Consider the following 23,354-nt stretch of genomic DNA (forward strand, 5'->3'; position numbering starts at 1 on the left):
CTGCTTCCACCTTGTGTTACCGACTGTCACAAATCAGCCTTATGGACCGCACACCTGTCTTTCAATAATAGTTATTTCTTTTTCATTAAAGTACCAAATCCACATAGAGATGAAGGATCTTAGAATCACAGTATAGTGTACGGTTATATCTGGTGATAAATGCTCTCTGGTGCATCTTGAACAGAATCCTGATTGAATCACGGCCTCGTGAGAGTTTCTCACAGTTCCCCGTTTCCCTTCCTTAAAGCAGCATCTTTAAGGAACATGCCTTGTGCTTATATTCTCCTCTTACTACCTATTGATCAGTGCCACTCAAGCACAAGAGCATCCACCTCCTAACCCTTGTATCCATCCACCCAAAACAAACAGGAAACAACAATGTGTAAGTGTATGGGGGCTCAATCGTTTTGCTGCATGTCGTCAGATGAGCTGTCTGCTGAGCGTGTATCCCAGAGACCAGAACATCATAATCACACCTCAACAGAAAGGTTTACATCCCCATCCACCTAAAAGAGTCCTGGATCAATGAGTGTTCAGTCAGTCGCCAGAGAGTAGAGAAAACCAAGTGACAATCTTCTCAATCTTTGTGACCTTTTTGTTATTAATGCATCACTGCACACACACACACACACCATCCGTGCCTCAAAATGATCTATCCTCGTTGCATAACGCAGCCGGAGTAAGACGTTGGCAGAGTAAAGTGTTTGAAAAGAAAATAAGCCTGTGTAAAAATTGCATCACGAGTAAAGGAGCTTTACAGTGATACAGGGGGAGGGGTTCTTCTCTGGTGCTGACTAGACAAGGCATTGCAGAGGGAGCAGGATGGAGAGATGGATGGAAGAAGAGGAGGAGGAGGCACAGGGACTCCACAAGCTCACTCTGACTCACACACCCACACTTCTTCACTCCCATGATGTCCTAGCTCTCTCGACCCCTCCTCTTTCTGGACCCCTGAGCCTGCTCTTGCTGGGGAATGGGGATTCTCACTTCCCTCCCCCCCACCACAACCATACACACTCAGCCTCAAAATCTCTCACTCTCACTCTCCACGTTGCTGCATATCACAGCTGACTGTAAAACACCCTGGTAGAGTCCTGGTGCAAAATGCAGAAATATGATTAAACATATGCAATATTAGGAATTTCAGTACTTGGAAATGTCACTTTAATCAACTGTAGGGTTCTCTTTGATCATGACAGTCTATATATAACATAATGAATATTTATTTGTAATAAATTATGTATTTTAGGATAACACAAACACATTTGTTTGTATTAGCTTAGCATTGTCTCCACACCCTCTTGCTTCTCCCCATCATTTCATCCTCCTGCTCTTGAAGGGTGAATGCGTAGATATCAGAGGGGAAGCCTGCAGCGGAGCACACCAAAGTGATGCCTGATAGGGGTGACCTTCAACAAACAAAGGAAAAGAATCACAAATATAAAACGATTTATTCCTACGGAATAAATCAGTTATGTTTTTTAATTCACACATAATTTTTTTATAGATACGTTGTGTTGCATAGTGTATCATTAACCAACTTTGTGTTGCTGCGCCCCCCCCCCACACCAAGTCGATGATAGGTTTTATCCGTACGGCCAAGTCAGGTGATATATTCCGCTTCGCCATTTTGTGCTGCTGCGCCGGGTATTTATCAGAAGAGTCGTGACTGTCCCGTTTACACTGCTAGTTAGGTGGTCAGACGGGTACTCTGGTTCTCATTTTAAGCCTGTGGCCTTCGATAGATTCAGCCAAGTGCGATTTTTGAGTCGGCATTAATACTTAATTTTGTATATTTAGTTTATTTTTGTATTTAGTGAGAAATAATGTCGTCCGAAAGTCCCGAATATGCTCCGTTCTTCGCTGTGATGGGTGCCTCTGCGGCTATGGTGTTCAGCGGTAATTATCACACGATCACCGTTTTATATTTAAGCTGGTTTGTTTTCAAAATGTCACTGTGTGCATTTACTGCTAACCCTTTTTTGCGTGTATATCATTCCCACCAGGGGGCTCTGAATTGTCAACCATGGTGCGTTTCTTGACGCTTACTTGTTAAAGCCATCCGTTAGCCTTGCTAACGTTAACGTCGCAATGCTAATCTTGAGCTGTCATCTATTTAGACTTAGGTAGCAGCTAGCAGGGACAGCCAGTGACTTTGGTTTATTCTTAACCTGCAAATGTTTAGTTAGTATTAGTTAGTTAATGCAATTATCGCTGCTAGCTTTTCTGCTTCAACGACTGATAGCAAAGACTAGTCACGACTGGTTAGCTAGCTAGCTGATGACGTCTCCATGTTAGCTTAGATGCTAGCTTAGTTCGGTTTTATACGTTGGTTCATTTATCTGATTTTTAGAAAGGACAACACGGTGAATAATGATTACTAATTACAGCATGTTACTCTTATTAACCTTATTAAACTATTTGTTTACAGCCATTAACGTTTCAATAATTGTATATCTTGTACAGTTGGCTGCACTTGTTAGCTTTCTGCATTTAGCAGGAGGTTTAAAGGTGATGTTAAATCCCACCTTTCTGCCAGATGCCACACTTCTGCATGCAAGGTGTAAGAGTGTTAAAATAAATAGGTGATGTGTTTTATACGATTTAATATAGTTGGAAAGTAGAGATCGTTAACAAATGGCATTAAATAATCCAATTGACGCCGTTGTGCGTAAACTGCTGCGTAAACCTGGCAAGTCAGTGAAGTAACATCTAATTTAGTGCAAGTTATTTTAATCTGAAAACTGCTTTTTATTAAAACTGAAATAAACGTTGGAAACAATGATCAGCTGGTTAACTTCCTTATTGCTCCAAAGGAATGACACAAGATCACATGACAATCACATGATGATACTTCTGACTTGGAATTTACCATCTGGCTACAATCATGTGAAATGTTACTATAAAGTTAACAAGTTGGCACTGAGTCTGTTTTTACAAAATATATATCTATATAGATATATATTCAGTGTTTTTGGACAGAAAGGGAACTTTGAAACTGGATTGTTTTTATTATTGGTCATACTTGTTTTATGGATCCTGACCTAGTTTTTTTTTTTTGTTTTCCCTTAATCTAAGACAAGAGCGACATCATATACCAATAATACGCTCTATCACAGCACATGCCTACATGTGACTAGGGGGACGTGTGGGATGGGTGAAGCTCCATTGGGAAATTGACAAGCTACTATTTGACCATGTTGCAGAGATCTCGACCTGCTGTAGCCGGAGGCCTTTTGTCTAAAACGTTAAATGTATGCTACTGAATTGTTCATAGGTTTTCATTGGGGGACATTATCAGTGAAAGGTTTTAGTGTAAAACCTTTAAATCTATTTAGAAAGAGGTTTTTCTGCCAGAGTGTAATCTTGGATTCTGTTCCACTTTGTTTTTTATCACAGATTTATACATCCACATGCCTATTTAATAGTCAATAAAAGGAATGTTGCAACATGTTTTTTGTCAAATCATATTGGGCTTCATGGTACTGACACATCTCAGAAGTCATGTTCAGTATTCAGACATTTCTGAGAGAAATCTGATCCAGAAACTGCTGTTTGAAGTGTTAATGTTTACAGCACTATAAGGCATCTTAATTAAATACAGTTTCAAAAAGTCCTATGATAAAACCATATGATTTTATATTGTCTAGACCCACTAGGAAATTGGAACCAGCTTGATGCCAAACCAACTGATCCTGTCATAGCTCAGGTCTAATGTGTAGTGATAGGTAAGGGCAGCATGGCAGTGGGCCCCTGAGGCTAGCAGTAGTACTAGTCCTGTGGTGGTAAAAGAGTGACAGCTGGGGAATTAACTAGTAGGGAGAGGATCATGCAGGCACAAAGGAGATGTGGTGGAATGGACAAGGACACTTGATTCTTCAGACTTCCGTGTTCAGGATCTTAGTGTGTTGTGGAGTCATTGATAGAAAATTACAGCTGTTTCTGTGATGTCAGTCACTTTAGTGTACTCAAGCTAAAGGATTTAAGCTGCAATCAACATAATCTGTCCTGTTGTGTTGGCTTGATCCATCATTCAGTTTGTAATATATCGGAAGTAATGGTTTAAGATTATTGTCAGATGGCCCATCATTTCACACCACATTTGCTGTAATTAGCCATTTTCTGTGACAGGCTGCAAGTTGCTGTGATGTTCTGGCATCAGGTGATGTTGCATTTTAGTAGCCTGGTGTGCTGCACCCCTTTCATTACCATCTTAACTTGGTCCAAAGTGTCCTCCTTCCGCTGACAACAATTTCAAATGCATGTTTGCGATGCATCTTAAAACTGCTTTTGTTTTGTTCTGCAGTCTTTTCCTGTGCAATTGCGCCGGTATGTATAGCGTAGTAGCACATAATTCGTCAACACGTAGGTTATTTTTATGCTTTCTGTATCTTGTCTTATTATTCACATTATCGTTCTCTCTCTTGAAAGCGCACTCGTCAACGCAGAGTTATAATTGGTGACGGCAGCATAAATGCTCCGGACAAGCCTCAGCTTCTGATGCAATAGATCGGTCAGCAAGTCTCCTCTTTCCATATTTTTACACTGCACTACAGCCGGCACAGTTCTCTCAGACAGTTTTTACAACTATGACCTTCCCTATTGTGCAATTCATAGTACACCCACATTTCGATCGGCTGTCTATTGTGTGGGCATATTGCATGCAAGATCATCCCTAGCTGTGAGGCACCTCCTGCTCTGACATCACAAGACGTCACAAGGCATCCCATACATCAAATGTTCTGCCGGGAGGAAAAAAAATAAATGGTGGGGGGGGGGGAAGGCTCTTTACCTAAGCTGAAGGGATTAGGATTAAAACCCAGAGGTTGTTCCTCCTCACCACTGCAGAAGCCGCCCTGCTACACACACCAACCTTTTAATAGTGAAATGAAAATGTTTGAAGTTACCAGTGTTCGTCAACCCTCACCTGTCACACCTCAGTGAGGCCAAGTTTACCACGAAAGAATGGAGTCGAGGGATAACGTTACAGACGGTAACACATTACGCTGGATGAATGTCTAGAAGTATCGTCGGCTATTCAGAGGATGGTTTAGGCGTTTCCAGAATATTGTCCTAAAGCTCTTTTTGTGTTTTTTCTTGAACGGCAGAGGTTGGCTGTGTTCTTCCTCGTGGTGTAAATCAGTTTGATGTGATGTGCCATATAACTTGTGATTGTTTAAATGATTTTAGTCCACCAGCAAAGGGAATGGCACTACAAATCAAAATAAAAATATTTCTTGTGTTACTCGTGGTTTTTGCAAAAGCAGTGCTCGGTTATAGTCAAACGTATATCTGTAGCTGGGCAGCAGTGATTTAACCTTGTATTGATGGCATCAATCTGGTGATAAATCAAGTTGCTGCTGTGGCTGACTGCCATGTGTACATTTGAAGATTGGCCTGCATCATCTTCCTGCCGGCCTTTTTTTTTTTTTTAGATCAATTTGCCAGAAAGCCTCACAGCTAGTCTTGGAGTTAACCAGCGCTATCTCCAGGCTAGCTAAACGCCTTGTCCCAAGAAATGAGTAAACACAGAGCAAGGCCCCGCGGGCTGTATGCACAAGGCTGTCCAAGATTATATCTCGAGAGCCTTTTCAAATTTAATTGTTTGCTTTGGAGAGGCACATTTCTTTTTTACTTATACACTAATGGAATGACAAAATCATATTAATCAAACGATGCATTTTTGCTCACTTTTCTGTGATATTGCCTTGCAGCATAGATGATGATTTAGCAAGTTACATAATATTTACTGGCTGTTATGCAGCCATTTTGACATCTGTTCACAAATTGCATACAGGCAACAACTCATTTGGACATGTTTTGTCAAAGCAATAGAGAACTCAAAGAGGGCAGATGGCTATATTTAGCATCAAAGCAGCAGCCATAAAACTGGAAATATGTAAAACTGTTGTTGAATTATTTACATGAAAACATGTTAAATACGGCTGGAACGTGAAGGACCTGCCACATCACGCATGTACAAAAATAGCTTCGCTGTGGATGAGGAAATGAACACGTTCCTGCGTGCACACACTCCTGACGTCGGGAAATCTGGTCAAACCAGCCTCTGATTCATGACACACACTGCCTTGCAGTGACGGCCTTTGTTGGGTGCACATCTATTGCATGTCGGCTCTTTTCCTGAGGTTCCTTTAAGTTTTTCCTTCTCCTAATCGAGCGTCTAAGGACAGAGGGTGTCGTGTGCTCAGAAATTGCTCCCGCAGTCAGACTTGGTTGTGTGTGACGTAGATGGCACTCTGCTTCTCCTCAGCGTCACATGCTGACGTAGTTAATATGCTGAGCTTTTTGTTCTCCTTCCTCCTCGACACATTACAGTGATGCGAGCCAGAGACTGGTGCGGACTGGAGATGCCACGCAGCAGATGTCGCATGAGTGTGTACCGCTAGTCCCCTCCTGTACTGATGCCGTCTCTGGGGATGTGGTATCCCGCTTCTCTTATTATGTCAGCTGTGTGCTTAAGCCTGATGAGTCCTTTTATTCAGAGAGTGATGTACAACTCTGCAGCGGTCTGGCAGGGTCCATTCTGAAATTACAAGAGCAGAGGCCGTTTGAGGAGATGAGTCACAACATGGTACGAAGCTGAGTTTTCAAGGAAAAAAAGAACCGAGTCGGTTATTTCCCTTCTTTTCAACACAAGCAAATTCCCCAGGTGGAGCCATGTTAGAGTTTTAAGTGGAACAGAAACTAAGAGTATACTATCGTATTGCTGATCTATCGCTTATTTCACTTCTGCTTCATTATCCAGCTGTGCCTTCTGGTTCCTGTTGTCGGTCAACCTATTGTAACTCGTTTGTGTGTTATCTTGTTTATTTAGCTAAAACAATTTTCTCTCTTCCCTACCAGCCTTGGGAGCGGCCTATGGCACAGCCAAGAGCGGTACGGGGATCGCCGCCATGTCCGTGATGAGGCCGGAGCTCATCATGAAGTCCATCATCCCAGTGGTCATGGCGGGTATCATAGCCATCTACGGCCTGGTAGTAGCAGTGCTGATTGCCAACAACATCTCAGAGAAGGTCACCCTCTACAAGTGAGTTCAGTTGACCAGTCATATTTTGTGTTGTCTACATTTCTTTCAATTTAATTTGTATTTATTTGGGAGATGTCACTTGTCAGGCTCAGAATACACCATAACAAAAAGTGTGTGTGTGAAAAGAGATCAAAATCTATTCACCAACAATGATCTAGTGGTGCAGCCACCACTAGATCATTGTAGCTCCACTACATCCATTAATAAACTATTAAACACATAAAAGCTAAACTGTTGCACTGAATGACTCATTGCTTCTTCACAATGAACACAGCCAGTGTAGTTAAACGACTTTGTGCAATGCAGCCAAACGACTTTCCCACAGGAGTAAACAAATAGTTTTACAGTGTGGTTGTTTCATATAGAAATAACATTGTGTAGATGTTTTTATATTGAATTACCAGAAAACATGCTATAGTGGTAACTGTAAATCCTTTTTGGAGAAAGAATTGTGTACATGGAGACATTCTTCACAGGTTTGTTGTTGGCTCAGTTTAAAAACTTGCACGGTAGAAACGAGCAAAAACCGGAGTGGATCTGGTTGAGATGAAATCTGTAGGCAGCAGACTGATTACAGTTGGGCCGAACCCGAACAGCTTTTACTCTACGACAAACCATTCGCTCCACGTGTACATGACGGGCTCTTAGTTGCTTGATTATCAACATGCCTTGTGCTCACGAACACTTGCCTCTGTGTGTTTTTTAGGAGTTTCCTCCATCTGGGCGCTGGGCTGAGCGTGGGCCTCAGTGGGCTGGCAGCAGGCTTCGCAATTGGCATCGTGGGCGACGCAGGCGTGAGGGGCACAGCTCAGCAGCCGAGGCTTTTTGTGGGCATGATCCTCATCTTGATTTTCGCTGAAGTCTTGGGTCTCTACGGGCTCATCGTTGCCCTCATTCTCTCCACGAAATAAACACCCAAACGTCTCCACTACAACATCTGCCCCTTTATGTGGCTGCTGGTGAAAAAGTGTAAAATGGGGGAAGAATTGTAAAAATGTCTGCCACTCGAGATGAAAGAAGTGAAGGCGGGGAAAAAATGAATTAAAAATGGCTCCATTAATATGGTCTTATCTCAACAATGTGTACAGTTGTCCCAATTTGATAGTCAACTTGTAAATGCGCAATGTAGTGATTTGTCTGTCTTGTGTGCGTGCGTGTGTGTGTTTTAAAAATTGTATGATGAAGATTCCTTTTTTCCCTCCACTTATTTCCGGCCTTGAGGCCAAGCTGCCTCCGGTCTTAGAGAGCTGACCAAAGGGCCGCACAGCGTTTTCTCCTCCCGTATCGACTTGGGAGTTGACACCATTTCTGCATTAATCTTGAGGATCTATTTGTAAAGAGAAATGTATATGGACTTACGATTTTTTTCAACTGATTTTATTTATAAGAAATTGTTCATTGAACTGTTTAATGCAGCAAAAGTCTTTAATTCCCCAGGATATATTATACATATATACAGACATATATAAATATCTACATAGATAGATTTAATGCACTGTGGGTTAATTGTGATAAGTGGTTGGAATTCCTCTGGATGTAATTCTTGGTTTAATAATTAAGATTGCCTTTAGTATGTTGCTGGTGAAGTGGGAGTTTTGTGTGTAGCTGTATTCTAATCATTACGCAAACATTCTCAAACTTCAGTGTTTTTCATGTAGTACTGCTGTTTGCATTAAAAAGGTGTGTGTGTGTGCCCCGTGTTGGGACTCACAAGTGTAATTTCCAAAATTTCATCTCCATCTTCTTCACCTCCCACCTCCTCCTCATCTGTGGCTGTAACTTCATCTCTTCCACATTCCAGCCATCAAGATCCTGCATGGGTTTCAGTGTTTTGTTGCTGTTGGATATAAAGCTGAAGGGCAGGCTAGTTTCAGAAGATTTAATCCAGATCAAATATTAAATGTATACCTCCCCAATAAAAATAAGAAAATCCAAGTTTAAATGTGAAGACTTGGTATCGTTCGTAGCATGCAGCAGGGATCCAGTGAGATTAGTGTTCAGAGTTTGGCCTAGTTTCATGCAAGAACTGGTCCGATTTGATCTGGGGTTTGTTTTCTGAAAATGGGACTGCTGCTGACGCATTTACTAAAGCGCCAATCTACAATCCTGTATTACCACTGATATTGAAGTTATCCTGGTGTGTCACAATCGAATTAAAGAAGATTCCAACTTAGATTTGACTGGCTTCAAAACGCAAAGTGTTTTCACTACTGTATTTATTTACAGTGACATTTTTGAAGTCTCACAGGAAGAATGACTTACCATTCATACCTTCCTGTGTCACTGCAGTGATTGGTTAATGCCTCAAGAATTGCAACGGCAGCGTTGAAAGATATCTGCACACACACATCCTGCCTTGTACCGTCTAAAGGCAGATAATGAGGTCTAAAAAAGATGATCAGCAAATAGTTTTAAATTGTTAAACTGTACAGAACAAAAATGCAACACTGAAATGACATCCACACGACGACTAACATTTATGTATTCTACTGTACTTTTCACAGAATGTTCAAACATGTACACACGAGAAAATACATTCATGGTTCAAGCAGTTTGGAGGCTGTTGAGCAGAGTCTGAGAAATGCTGCTGATGGCACTGAAGGTGGCGCTGTCGGGGAACGACTGTATGAAGTCTTTGCCCTCCTCGATGCTGGTGCTGAGCAGAGGATCCAAGGGCACGGCCCCTGAGGATGGAGAAAACATGTCGATTACTGACCTCACCTGAACCAATTAAGGGCACCACTGGTTTCACAGCGACCTTGTGCCTGGAAGTAACGCTGAACTAATTAATGATAAATAGTGATAATCAAGTGGATGTTAAGGGGCGTTCACTAATCCTAATGTCTTCATGTCTAAAGCTGCAGCACAGATACAGCTGGCTCCTCGCTGCCACGGGGTAAGCTGAATTAGCTGCATCATTACTCAAGAGATTGATCTGCACACAATGCGGATAACCGCTGAGGGCAACCATTAAATGATCTCTTAATTTGATTGAGAATTATTGATATGTATGCATCGTGCTCTCACTGAGGTATTTTTAAACCTGCTGCTGCACTGAAATCTAGATCGACCATTTTAGCAGCATGACAGTGGCGTAAAATACCTCCCAAATCATGAATGGTGGGTGAGGAGTGACGTCACAGTGTGTGGCGACACCGTGTGGCTGGAAGTTAACATTACGTGCGATTCAAACCCATTAAACTCACCGAGGAATATTGATCCGGTCAGTTTGGCTAACTCTTCACCGCCACCCTTCGAGAATATATTGCTGCATTCCTGAAAAGAGAGAATATTTATTAAAATGGACAGATTAGACTTTGACAGAAGACAATTAATCATGCATTGTTGGAGATTTATCCTTCATAGTCTGTCAGACTTGTCACATTACTGTAGCTACAATTTCACTAGATGTTATCGGTATTTCACATCTGTGTTGTATGAAAGTTTACATACTGAGCAGTGTGGACAAACAAAACCGCTCATGTTCTCGATGATGCCCAGGATCCGCACGCCCGTCTTCTTGCAGAAGGTGATCTCTCTCCTCACGTCCCCCGTGGATACCGCCTGTAGCCAACACAAGACCAGAACAAACGATCGCGTCACTGGATGACAACCAACTTTGCAGCCAAGGCTTCTGGTGGGTCCGGTCTACAGTTCAGTAATAGAAGCTACATCTCATGTTTGAGCTTATTGTCAGTGAAGTCTTCTGTCTCCTGTTATGGACAGTGAGGTCTCTCCAGACTAGTGGGTACCTGAGGTGTGGTGACCAAAACGGCTCCATCCAATCTGTGTTTTTTAAGGTTCTCCACCACCGCCAAATGCTTCGTCAGACGTCCCTGGCGGCGTGTCCACCAGCAGCACATCCAGCTCTCCCCATGCTACATCTGACACAAACTGGCCAATCAAAGCTGTGGGACAAGACATGCAGAGTCGGATATTAGGCGGAAGAAGGTGAGTACGAGTTCAAATCATGCAGCGCGGGTTTGTGGTGAGAGAGATGTTAAAGCAGACAACAGAATATCACAATAATCATTGAATTAGTGCGTGTGTGTGATTCCTTTCACAATATTATCCAGATAATCATCTAAACATGATTGAAACTCTTAAAATGTCACTAAAAAAAAACTGGCTTACCCGTTTTCTTGGGCCCCCTCCACACCACTGCTTCATCTGGGTCCTCCAGCAGGAAGCCGATGGACATAAGTGCGAGGCTCTTTGTGGCATCCGTGTAGACCGGCACCCATCCCGAGTCACACTGGTGCACGTCAGTCCGGCTCACATTCAGCATGCGGGGGATACTGGGCCCACACAGGTCAATGTCTAGAATGCCAACCTGATGAACAGAGATTTATTAATTAGTCAATTTACTTATGCAGCTCATTTCTTGACATTTGCAATACATAACATTTAATATATAATATCTGAAGTTATGTATGTGTGCATGCATCACAAACACAAGTGTTGTCTTTAGTAGATCCTCTGTGTGTTTTTAAATAGGATAACAACATGTCAGCATATACTGACACCCTGCTGCACATACACTCAGCTGGTCTTTGAACTCACCTTCTTGCCAGCATGCCTGAGAGCCAGAGCTAACTCTGTGGTGATGGTGCTCTTGCCCACACCTCCCTTCCCCGACAGGACCAACACAACATGCCGGACCTGGGCCAAACCCCCGTCTCAAATGATAAGGAGAAACAAAATGGGGTTATTTCAGCATGAACGCAGCAGATACATTGCAGGTTATTTCTCAAGTTTCTAAATGTCAGTCATTTAAATTGTCAACGTAAACTGAAACGAGCACGAGTCATCACCTGAGTTAACAAGTTCAACATAACTAGGTCAAAGTTCAATATGTTTAACATTAGTAACTATATAATAGCTTTTCGTAGGAACAGAAGCTTCTCTTAGTATATAAAAGCCTTTCGGTAAACCTCGATTTTGGACGATTTAGCAGCTGAAAGAGCTGAATATTAACGTAAGCTGATCTCCAATTAGCTCCAGCTAGCCAGTTAGCTAAGCTATAAATGCGTAACTATTATAAAACACGCAGCCGTTTCTGACAACCTTCATCTCTAAAGAACGAGGAAAACATTCGTGTACGGATGGACGAGCTAAAGATGGAGACGTATCCACCTAATGAACTTTGTTGACCGGTAACTTCGTTTTACCATTATTTTGTTCCATATTTTGGACTTGGAGCATGCACAGGTTTCAACTACTTCCGTATGTTGTCACGTGCCTCTTAGCCAATCACACAGCTCCTTTTACATATAAGTCCCGCCTCTCTTTCGACGCCACCAATAGGCTGCCGGTGCGCACCATGGTGCATTTACTCGCACCGCAAACGATCGAAAATATTGGCGAAACTGGATTTTTGTGTTTCTGTTTGAAATATTTAACTAAGATATCAACCTGTAATAAATGTAAACCTCTGGCTCCTGACATATGTGTTTATATATCGACAATACAGCATATTGTTAAATAAATAAATGAACACAAACCCCTCCCCTTCACGAGTCTTATCCAATAAGCACACGATGAGGGCGGGGAGAGGTAATGTTTACGTCTAGCTTGCTGCGAAGTGGGACAGAGTGTAAACTGCACCTGTCACACGGTCGGATACAGCGGCACACTGGCATGAGCCACTGCAAGACGGTGTACAGGACAACTATTGTGAGGTAAGAGCAATAACTGCTGCTAAAATTGAGATATTCATGTTGTACTGTGGTTGACTGAGTTTACTGACTGAGTTCAGATAAAGAACAGCAAAACATCAGCTGTAGTGTTACTAAATATACATAGAGTATAGTATATGTGCTGATATTTAAACATCCATCTGATGCTATTATCTAACCTGCAGTGAGAATCATAGATTACTCTTTTAAGTGCGCTGACTTGTGTAGTAAACATTGCTTTCTGAAGTGGATTGGTGTATTTGAATAGAAAGTCTGTGCAGGACGTAGACAGTGTTGTGATTTTCATTAAGTGAATATCAGAAACATGCAAACATACACTTCAGTGTCACTGTCCTCCGTCAAAGACTGGCTAACAAAGGTACTGTGGTTTGTCTTGACTGGATGGTCCAGATGATGTGTGTGCAGTATGTAGGGTAAAGCCCAATTAAAGTGAGACTAGCTCCAGACTAACTAATCTAAATTAATGGCAGTTATCTCCTGCTCCTGCTCGCAAAGCAGTCACCAGCTGCTTTGTTCAGTGGTGGCATTAACCGAGACATGCTATCAGGTTTAGGTATTGCGTTTAGTCACAAAGATTATTGTTGAGGTTCAAAGTGTCAACTATATGTTATCATGATGTAGAACAAATACTTTTAAAATAATACTTTGTAAGACAGAAAACAAGCGTGCAAGAGATGACACTCAAACTCAGTTAATGGTAAACGAGGATAAAGTTCAGAAAAACAAATCACTGCAATCGAGGCAATTGATTGATTGCTTGGATGTATCGCTTGTCATCATTGCATCCAAAGTGCCACATAATTATGTAGGAACAGTCAATATTACCAGGGTGTAAACACAAGGATATTATGATGGGTGCACATTGTAGTCACTAGGCCAGGTGTCCTTATTTGCAGTTGAAGGTAGCTACATGCTGCTTCAGTGGCAAAACAGAGGGTTAGGTTTAAAGGTGCACGGAAACACTTCCTGCTGCCAACTGCGACATATGGGACAAGTGGAAATAGGCGAGCCATAGTGCACAAAGGCTGTAGGTGACCAGACCTGTTGTCTGCACAGCTTCACACGGACTGTAAGGAGAGTAAAGGTTAGTAAACACACTGTTGAACTGAGAGAAGCCTACAGAGGATGTTTGCTCTTCACACTTCTGAGTCCAGCTTCTTACTCCTTTATGACCGTAAACTTAATATCTTTGAGTAGAGGACAAAAAAGTAGTTTGAGAGGCGTCATCTTGGGTTTTGGGAAACACAGATCAACATTTTGTTTTTGCAATTTTCTGGCATTTTATAAACCAAACAACGAGGAAAATAATCAACATGTGAATTGACAATGAAAATAATAGTTGCAGCCCTAATTTGCATGCTGTTATTCCCAGAAAGCCCTCTTCAGTCTGAAGTAGGGATTCACTTCTGTCTCTCTCCCTCGAACACAGCCCGCTTGGTTTGTAAAATGTACATGCATGTGTCAAAAAAAACATAATCTGACCTCGACAAACAGATCAACTGTGAACCAGGAGTTCAGCGCTGACTTTACTGGACATGCGTAAAAATAAGTCGTGCACGGCCTACTGTACACATGGCAGCTGCTCGTAAAGGTGTTTGGTCCACAGAGCTGCCATGCCGCGAAGAGGCAGGAGCGGCCGGGCTCAGCATTTGGCCTGGAGCGAAGCACGGAAAGAGACAGATGCCATGGCAGTGATCCAGACGTCGGACAGGGAGGAATGGGAAGGCCGGGCGACGACACAGGTGAGACATCGGGGTTTGTGGAGAGGAAGAAAAAGATGGAATTTTAAAAAGCAGTGGGAGATAACATTTATTTTTGGTACGACTGGAGAAAGAGACCAGTGGATAAGAAGTCCAAAAGTTTGGTGTGACTACATATGACATAATATTTCTACCTGAGTGCCAGTAGTTTTCCACTGGGACTGTCCCCTGTCTGAAATGGCTCTGTGTAAGTGAGTCGGTCTTCAAAGGCAAGGAAAGGAGGCTTAGTATTTTTGGAAGGGGTCTAATTTTACTTGCAAGCACACATGACCTCTGGAGCCAATAGGGTTTTAGGGAATATGCTTTTGAGTCTTTAAAACATGGCTCTCATTTCGCCCTTCTTTGGATTGTCGAGTACAAGGTAGCAAGATTGTGATTTTTCAATCCAGGCTTTTTTCAGGTTGCTCTTTTATTGATGCTACGTCAGGGAATTCAGTAGAATTTAGAAAGCGTTGACTACTCAGACTCTCTCCGCTGGATCTAAATCCTTTCCCCGCTGCTGCCAAGCCAACGTCTCTGGACCATGGCCACGTGTAGGAACTTACAAGATGCCCTTTGTGTCAAAAAGAGCAGCGACTTGGAGTCTGAGGTGGATTACCTGGAGAGTTCTCAGGCCGTGTCTGAGGTGGTGGCCTCGCCCAGCAGAGTACCAGTGACAGGGGAGTCTTTCTGCCAGTGTGACCGTCAGGAAGAGCTTAAAATGGGCTTCGGCGTCACCAGCGACTGCCTCTGTGGGGAGGAGGATCAGGGTGAGCAAAATACAGCAATACACCACATGAACAACAGAGAAGTGTTGAATCTGGGACGAATATGAGGCTTTCACAGTATTATGAAAGTATAACATACATATACTATAATTGGCTTTTGTGAGTACATCACTACGTATTCAATAGTTCAATTAATCCATCAGTGTTTTTGTATTGTGCAGATAAGACAAAAACACATTTGGCAAATTGATAATTTCAGACCAATAAATGCGAAACAATAAAAATGTAATAAAATGAATTTAAAAGCAATAATATCAGTAATAGTTTGTATAACAGCGTGAAATAACATTAATAATAATAAAATAAAAAATAACTAACTTTATAAACAATGAAATAAGTCATTAATAAAATAACAAAAAAACAGAATAATATAAATTAATAATAAAATAATGTAACAAAAGAATACAACATGTAGGTTTTAAGTTTACGTTATTTCAGCTAACAATTAGTATGAAATCTTAACTACTAACTACTAAAGACGTTGACGTGTTCGTGCTCCCAGACTTCGACTGGGAGTGGGACGAGCGCTTCAAGTCTTCCGGGGCCTTCCTCGGCTGCGACAACAGGAAGGTGAGCTTTCACTCAGACTACAGCTGCGGCACAGCTGCCATCCGCGGCACCAAAGAGCTCGCAGACGGCCAACACTTCTGGGAAGTCAAGATGACCTCTCCCGTCTATGGCACCGATATGGTGAGTAGCAGGCCTGAAGATGTTTAGATATAGATAGGTGTATATCGTCTAGTGAAGAGATGGAAATACTTCTCCTGTTTTTACTGCTTGCTCTGTGTAGATGGTGGGAATTGGAACGTCAGAGGTGAACCTGGAGAAGTTTCAATTCAGCTTCGGCAGCCTGCTGGGGCACGATGAAGACAGTTGGGGGCTCTCCTACACAGGTTAGAGTGATGAAACCTGTTGGAGGCTCTAGCAGTGGTGAAAAGCACACGTAGTCAAGGGAAATACTCCACCTCCACCTCGACCAGCTTCAACTTGTGCATGATTCATACACTCTAATAATGTTATAGGATAACGTATCACTCACAGGGGTTATTGAATACTGTTCATTTTGATACTTTAGATGCATTTAGCTAATAGGCTAATACTTCTGTAGGCTAATAATACTTCTGTAGGCTTTAAAATGCACGACTTGTATTATTTTTTTGTAATTGACTAAAAAAAACCATCTGTTTCTTATATTTGTTTTAAGGTTTCCTCCAGCACAAAGGGGACAAAGTGAAGTTCTCCTCTCAGTTTGGCCAAGGCTCCATCATAGGAGTGCACCTGGACACCTGGCACGGTACCCTGACCTTCTACAAGAATCGGCACTGCATAGGTGCGTGTTGCTCTCCAATGCGAGCAGCTCTTTTATGCTTAGAAGAAGAAAACTGCATTTTTCTCAATCCTGAAGTGTTTTAAATCCTCTCCCACTACGACAGGTGTTGCTGCCACAAGGCTGCAGAACAAGAAGTTCTACCCCATGGTGTGCTCCACAGCAGCTAAGAGCTGCATGAAGGTGATCCGTGCCTGCTACACACCCACCTCCCTGCAGTACCTTTGCTGTTCCCGGCTCCGCCAAATGTTGCCGTGCTGCCCCGACGTGCTCAACGCGGTGGAGCTGCCCCCAGGCCTGCGCGCCCTCCTCCACGTACGGCTCGGCTGGGTCTTCACCCTCAGCAGCAGCCCCGAAGCCTCGGAGCAGAACGAGGACTTGCTTGAGGATTTCCAGGAAGAGATGAGCCTGCCTTCCAGCCCCATCCCCAGCCCCAACCCGAGCCCCTGCTCCTCCCCGAGCCCCTGCTCCAGCCCCTTTCTTGACACAGTCGCATACCAGTGCCCCCGTCAAATGTCACCTCAAACTGGACCCTGCAGTCGCCACTGCCCTCCGACTCCTCCCGGCAGCGACTACGACAGCTGCTGCTCTGAACCGGAGGATTACCAGTGCAAGAGGTGCCGCTGGACATGACCCAAGTAGTCAAAACGTGTTTGGCACACAGCTGTTCTACCATTGCCATCAACTTGTCCTTTGGGAGATCATGGAGATAAGAGCAAGCTCATCTTTTAGCCAATATTTCTACTTTGAGTGATTGTTACTTTTCTATTAAGAAACTTTGTCAATGAATGTGAGACATTTAAAGAAGTCGAGTGACAGCTGGGTCATTCGGTTGCATTTTAGCTGATGGGGTTAATAATAATAATAATAATAATAATAATAATATGTCACTGTCTTTGGAAGGCCTAATGTTTGTTATTCTCATGTGTAACCTCCAGGGGGGGGGGGGGGAGAAAAGTTGTTTTGATACTGTGGAAATTACTTTTGTAAAAGTGTTTTGTAATCAGCATTTGTCTTGAATATCAACAGCGGTTGTGTTCTTGCTTTACTGTAAGATTTGTTTTTCTATATAAAGTTTTGTTTATTAACTTTCTTACTCATTTAAAATAAAATGAAAATGAAAAGTTTGCTTGCAGCTCATTTTTAATGGCTATTTCACACACAAACAAAACATCATGCCGGTCACGCTGACATCTTGTATTCATACGTATAAACAGAATAATGTATATACATCATATTATAAATAGTCCTTCACTGCCAACATGATATCTGAGGCTTATTTTTAGCTTCTAAACATCAACATTAACACACAAGTAGCCAAGTGGTGATGAAGTGTCATTCCAGACCAGAATAATCTGCGCTGACGTTCTCAAGTGGACGGATTAGTCCAGGACCAGCTGGGGGTTCTGGGCTGTGAAGCAGCGGTAGACTCGGGCTGATATCTCCGGTCCGACACGTCTCTCTTTACCTGCACTTCTCACCAAGAGACCAGCCAGCAGCGACTTTCTGTCCTCCTCTGCGCCCAAACTCTGGTACGCCTGAAAACAACACGGGACACTTTAATTTTCTTGAGGAAGTTCCTTCAGGACATAAACAACTAATTGTTTTGTGATTTTATGTATTAAAAAAGAACAAAATGATCATTTATATAACAATTACTCAGCTGGTGAATCTACCAATCTACCATCCTGAAGCACACTCAGGTGTACCTGCAGCAGCAGCTGAGGAGACGCGTAGGCAGCAACCACAGTGGAGGCCACAGCAGGGCTGACTCTGTTCAGCTGCTGGATCTGCCTGCTCCACACCTGGATCAGCCCCGAGCCGTCCCTCTCGACGCGAGCCCCGCTGGCCCATGAGCCGTCCACGCAGAAGGGCAGCTCTGCTCGCTCCGTCAGCAGTCTGGAAGGACATAAAGAACATCTTGTAAGTGAGGAAACGTTCGTCTCGTTATTGTGACAATGACTAAAGTGGCTGCGTACTTGAAAGGGCGTTTTGATAAGGACTTGGTGACGGCACACACATGGTTAGTGACCTCCTGCCAGCCATCAAGGAACACCAGCGAGACATTCTTGCAGAGCTGTAGGTACACGAGGACCTGTAGAGGCAAAAACCCCTCATCTTAAAACTTAAAGCTCAGCTCATACATCCTAAAGTGTGCAGGACTGCGCATGTCTTATACCTTCTGAGTGGCAGATAATAACAAACTGTAACAGAGTAAACTGACCTCCTCGACGTCCATGTCCTCCATACCCAATGGTAGAGTCTCATCTAGTGAACGTACACCACAAGCATCGACCCTGTTGGTAAGTAAACCAATACGTCCTGTTGTGTGTTTTATTTGACCAAAGATTAATAAAGTTAGTAGATCAGAAAGTATATGTCTATCAGAGGCCACATTCATGTACACACACCTGTAATCCAGCTGAGAGTGCGTCACTAAGAGAGTGACCACCTTCTTGGCATCCCGGTTGAGACACTCCAAAATTGGACCGAGGAGAGACCCCGCCCCCGTCTCCTCCTCGTCGCTGTCGAGCATCTGCAGTGGCAACAAAATCAAATGGAGACGGGCCATCGTGTACGCTGCCATCAAGGTTGATTTATTACATCTTAAAAAAGGTTGCTTACTTTCTTCACAGAGATCACCATGTCCATGAAGACCGTCAGACCCAGCACCACAACCACTTGCTCCTCGTCCACCGGGCCATCGTCTCCCTGAAGATAAAGTAAGAACATGCAATTAAAAACACAGCAAATGAATAAATGCAATGCAGCCAAAATATCACAATTAAATCAAATGTTTATGTTTATTATTATTTACGAGAGTCGTGAGGTGGCTACCTGAGGTAAGTCTCTGGTCCAGGTGATGCTGTGTGGGAGCTGCTGGCTCTCGATGCTAAACCTCCACTCAAAGGTAGCCAGGGCGTCCAGCAAGATGTCTGAGCCATCCTCTTGCAGAAGAGCTGGACAATAACACACAGAGGCTTATAGAAGAACACACTTAAGGAAATGCAGCATTTCAGCATATTGTCCTCTTTGTAGAAGTCATAACCTGGTCACATGATGCCTTTAAGGGGTCCTTGTTGGCTCAGACATTGAAGCTTGTAGGTTGTAAATACAAATTGTAATGCATACATTTGTTTTTGCCTAAAGAGTTGATTTATTAGCTAATATTATTTATTTCAACAGACTTAGTAAAATCCCGATATACGAGTTACATCATATCACCTGTTTATTATTATTATTATATCATATCATCATTATTTCAGTCAAATATTCCTTTGAGTTTTGAGTTGACAGGCAGTCCCAATATAGTCGACGAAAACAATAATTTCCGACAGCACCTGAAGGCAGCATGGTTTACCTGGATCTATGCAGACTGTCAGACACTTGAGGCAGTTCTCTGGCCGCAGACTCTTCAGGTTCTCCGCTGCCTCTCTCCTCCTCTGCTGCTCCCGTCTCTCCTCCTCCTTCTCCCGGGCTCTGGCTGCTCTCTGTCCATCTCTCGCCTCCTTCCTCTCCCTGGCTGTCTGTCTGTCCGCCTCCATCTCCTCCTTGGTGCGGCGCTTTCTTGCAGGGCTCGGCGTGGCGCGTCCATCTGGTCGCGGAGGAGACAAAGCAGAAGATGGACATGGCTCAGTGTGTGTGTGTGACGATGAGAGGATGTTGCACTTGTGGTCTGAACCCTGATCCTCTGTTAAGTCTGTGCTGATTGTTACTATTTGACTGCTCTCATCGGGCTTTGTCTCAGCATCGCTTTCCTCAGATTCAGATACTTCCCATGTTTTCGCTCTCCGCAACTCAGACATTTCATATGTTCAAGACATAATCATTATTAACGCATTATTAAACCATGTGTTGTTGTTGTTGTTGTTGTTGCGTGCAACACACAGGTGGAACAGCGAGTATCACCTCGATGGTGTCCGCCGAGGGACAAACGATTACACAAAAAACCGCGGAATATATATTACCATTTTAACCCCCTGGAAACAGGAAACACACTTTTATCGAAAAGCGAAATCTATTTGATGCTTTTGGTTGATACTTTTTGTTCCATTGTGTTTTTTAAAGATTTTAATATTAATGAAACTTTGATTGATTTGTGTTGATAAAGGGATTTGACAAGCAACACATGAATATGGAGGTTAATCGTGCATCCAAAATGAATTTGGCAAAACATAACAATATTGTTTTATACCAGATTATATTTTAATGTCATGCTTTGCTTTGCAAATGGATCCCTTATTTAGTTGTAATTTAATTTCAAACTTAAATAGTGATAGAAAACATTTAATATACACAATGCACACAATTAAAATATGTCTTTTACTATTGACTCGTATTGTAAAAATTGCACAAAACACTTAAATCCGAAAAGTAAAGATGTCACTAAGATGAGCGTTAATGTGACTTGTTACATGTTTGTCTGCAATAGAAAAGATGCAGAGGTCACAGCCAGACTGAGGCTTAGGCTCTGCAGGTTTAGGAGTGGGTTGGCTCTGATTGGGAAACACCCAGATGGCAAATGTGTGTGTGGAGACTTATCCTCATCCAGTGCAGGAAATACTCTCTTCAGGGGAGGAAGCTGTTCACAGACCTGGGAGCAACTGCAGCAGCTGCTTTTACTCAATATCTGCACAGTATTGGACAGTATAACAAATATATATAATCATTTAACAAACAGTAACGTTAGAGGGCAGCAATACGCCATTGCAGCGTCTGTCAAATACAAAGAAGAAGAAGGTTAAAGCCTGCTGATCAGCTGTCTCATGTAAACAACACTAAAGACTGTTTTCTTTTATAGCCACTGTCTCTTATTGCTCACCATGACGCAGCCGGCGGAGAAAGGTACGTCTGACTTTGGTTTTATTTCACAGAAAATACTACAGTCCCTATATTTAGCTTAGCCTAAGCACCAGACCTTTGTCGTAACCCTTCATAATACTTCCCTGATAAACTGGGCCACTGAAACACCAACTCAGCAGTTTCTGCTCCAAGTGTCGTTAGAAGAGCGCGTGTGACTAAACGGGAAGCTGCCCAAACCGTGACGTTAGCAGTAACTGTTTGCTATGTCATGAATTAATTATGAGTTGAGCTAATGCTCCACACAAACAGTTTACTTTCCCAGTGAGGTAAACACGAAATACCCCCAAAGGAAACGTACACAAGCAGTTTTTCTTATTATTTGTTATTCCACTTTTATTCTTCTCTGTGCAGAATGAGAAGATTGTATAGCTAGGTGATCCATATCTGACACATGTATTATTAGAAAATAGAATATATTTTGTTTTTAAATATGTCTAACATATTCTGTAGATATTAAATTCAATATATACCAGCTTGCTGCTATTGCTGTATGTGAATACAAGTGTCCGGTGGTGTCTGTATCTGTTCTTCTTGTCCATGTTTCATTCTGACTTTCATTAAACGTGAAGTCGAACAGCCAGGAGAAACCAACGATCCTCTCTTTATGTTGTTTTCTACAGCGTATTACCGCTTTGTGGTGCTGTTCTTCAACTGTCTGCTGACCTTTGGCTCCTACTTCTGCTTCGACATCCCCAGTGTTTTGCAGGATCAGTTCCAAGGGGTAAGCCAGAGGTCTCTTTAAAGATACAATCAGAATCAAATGATTTCCCCAAATCATCTCAACAAGATCATTGTAGTTTAGTGTCAGAACTCCAAAGTTTGTCCTCAGTTTGTGGCTAGTTACATAATAACTGAAACCACCGGCTTCCCCTCACCTGACAGAACCTGACGTGTCCCAATGCAACAGTGATCAATGGCACAGTGGACTGTGTGCTGGGATTGGGGATGAACCCTCAGCAGTACAATCTTCTTTATGCCATCTATGCTTGGACGTAAGTTCACACGCACATTGACTGTAATATACCGTTGAATGGCCCATCAGAAAACTACAGTTGATTCTTTTCTCTCCCATCAACAGGAATGCAGTCGTGGTGATCATGGCGGGGTTCCTGATTGACAAATTAGGAAACCGCAGTACGTCTACCAATATGTTATCTGCAAATCAAAGAACTGATTCCTGGTAACTCGTGGTGAATTGATTCCCCTCTCCTCCTCTCTGCAGTTGGAATATTTCTCTTCTCTTTCCTGTGTGTTTTGGGCTCGTCGCTGTTTGCACTGGGCTCCCACTTCAAAGGGACTCCCTATCTGCTGCCACTGATGCTCACCGGCCGACTGCTGTTTGGATCGGGCAATGGATCTCTGACCAGTAAGGCCACCTTTCAAAAGTCACGTACATACACACTGTGGTGTCCGCTCACAGGAACGCTGTTAAACCTGCTCTTCTCTTTGACTTCCTGTATCAGTTGTTCAGAGCCGCATCACAGCCTTCTGGTTCAAAGGGAAGGAGCTGGCCTTGGCGTTCGGTGTGACCCTGGCTTTCTCTCGCCTGGGTTCAGTCCTGAACTTCTTCCTCACACAGAACTTTGAGGAGCAATATGGCATGCAATGGACACTCTGGGGTGGTAGGTGATGCATAATAAAGGGGATAGAGACACCATGTTAATGGTGTGACTGAATAATAACTAAATGATGCTTTCTAGGTGCACTACTGTGTGTGCTGGGCTTTGTGTCGGCCGTCCTAGTCAGTGCCCTGGACAAGATCGGAATGAGGCAGCTGGGTCTCGATGGCGCCATCCAAGAGCAGTCCCGCAAAGTGGTACGAACAATATATCTCAATAACAAACCTGTCTCCAACTCCAAGTGCAAAGGGGGGCTTCAGTTCCATTGTTT

At 42.9% G+C, this 23,354-nt stretch overlaps 5 protein-coding genes across 8 annotated transcripts in view; 3 read left to right on the forward strand and 2 right to left on the reverse strand.

The window, feature by feature from the left end:
- The first annotated feature begins 1,631 nt into the window (after positions 1-1,631).
- atp6v0cb (ATPase H+ transporting V0 subunit cb) lies at positions 1,632-8,776 on the forward strand. Its single transcript, XM_029456325.1, has 3 exons — positions 1,632-1,899; positions 6,865-7,048; positions 7,755-8,776. The coding sequence occupies exons 1-3, from the start codon at positions 1,827-1,829 to the stop codon at positions 7,957-7,959; spliced, it is 462 nt and encodes a 153-aa protein (XP_029312185.1). The 5' UTR covers positions 1,632-1,826; the 3' UTR covers positions 7,960-8,776.
- nubp2 (nucleotide binding protein 2 (MinD homolog, E. coli)) lies at positions 8,424-14,392 on the reverse strand. Its single transcript, XM_029456323.1, is given in 8 exon segments — positions 8,424-9,732; positions 10,255-10,324; positions 10,502-10,612; positions 10,801-10,869; positions 10,871-10,956; positions 11,183-11,381; positions 11,612-11,727; positions 14,318-14,392. Coding segments are annotated over 8 exon segments (795 nt in total). The 5' UTR covers positions 14,322-14,392; the 3' UTR covers positions 8,424-9,592.
- On the forward strand, positions 11,811-17,730 carry LOC115024580 (SPRY domain-containing SOCS box protein 3-like). 3 transcript variants are annotated; one of them, XM_029456320.1, is made up of 7 exons: positions 11,811-12,729; positions 14,242-14,489; positions 15,076-15,256; positions 15,753-15,964; positions 16,065-16,167; positions 16,479-16,604; positions 16,708-17,730. In XM_029456320.1, the coding sequence occupies exons 2-7, from the start codon at positions 14,361-14,363 to the stop codon at positions 17,232-17,234; spliced, it is 1,278 nt and encodes a 425-aa protein (XP_029312180.1). In that variant the 5' UTR covers positions 11,811-12,729; positions 14,242-14,360; the 3' UTR covers positions 17,235-17,730. The 3 variants fall into 3 exon arrangements, with proteins under 3 accessions (XP_029312180.1, XP_029312178.1, XP_029312179.1); XM_029456318.1 differs by having other exon boundaries at positions 14,354-14,489; XM_029456319.1 differs by having other exon boundaries at positions 11,815-12,729; positions 14,354-14,489; positions 15,777-15,964.
- Positions 17,731-17,732: 2 nt separating this feature from the next.
- Positions 17,733-21,469, reverse strand: eme2 (essential meiotic structure-specific endonuclease subunit 2). 2 transcript variants are annotated; one of them, XM_029456322.1, is made up of 9 exons: positions 21,017-21,469; positions 19,963-20,196; positions 19,440-19,561; positions 19,227-19,313; positions 19,013-19,137; positions 18,826-18,898; positions 18,581-18,696; positions 18,311-18,500; positions 17,733-18,139 (listed from the first exon to the last, which is right to left on the reverse strand). In XM_029456322.1, exons 2-9 carry the CDS (start codon positions 20,144-20,146, stop codon positions 17,984-17,986), a joined length of 1,053 nt encoding a protein of 350 aa, XP_029312182.1. In that variant the 5' UTR covers positions 20,147-20,196; positions 21,017-21,469; the 3' UTR covers positions 17,733-17,983. The 2 variants fall into 2 exon arrangements, with proteins under 2 accessions (XP_029312182.1, XP_029312181.1); XM_029456321.1 differs by lacking the exon at positions 21,017-21,469 and having other exon boundaries at positions 19,963-20,789.
- LOC115024579 (major facilitator superfamily domain-containing protein 1-like) overlaps positions 21,425-23,354 on the forward strand; it is a 3,711-nt gene continuing 1,781 nt past the window's right edge. Inside the window, exons 1-7 of the mRNA XM_029456317.1 lie at positions 21,425-21,446; positions 22,085-22,185; positions 22,347-22,456; positions 22,543-22,598; positions 22,687-22,830; positions 22,928-23,086; positions 23,165-23,280. Of these exons, the coding sequence (XP_029312177.1) occupies positions 21,425-21,446; positions 22,085-22,185; positions 22,347-22,456; positions 22,543-22,598; positions 22,687-22,830; positions 22,928-23,086; positions 23,165-23,280 (708 nt within the window). The remainder of the gene's footprint in view (positions 21,447-22,084; positions 22,186-22,346; positions 22,457-22,542; positions 22,599-22,686; positions 22,831-22,927; positions 23,087-23,164; positions 23,281-23,354) is intronic.

The sequence above is a fragment of the Cottoperca gobio genome, chromosome 19 (assembly GCF_900634415.1).
Source record: "Cottoperca gobio chromosome 19, fCotGob3.1, whole genome shotgun sequence".
NCBI lineage: Eukaryota > Metazoa > Chordata > Actinopteri > Perciformes > Bovichtidae > Cottoperca > Cottoperca gobio.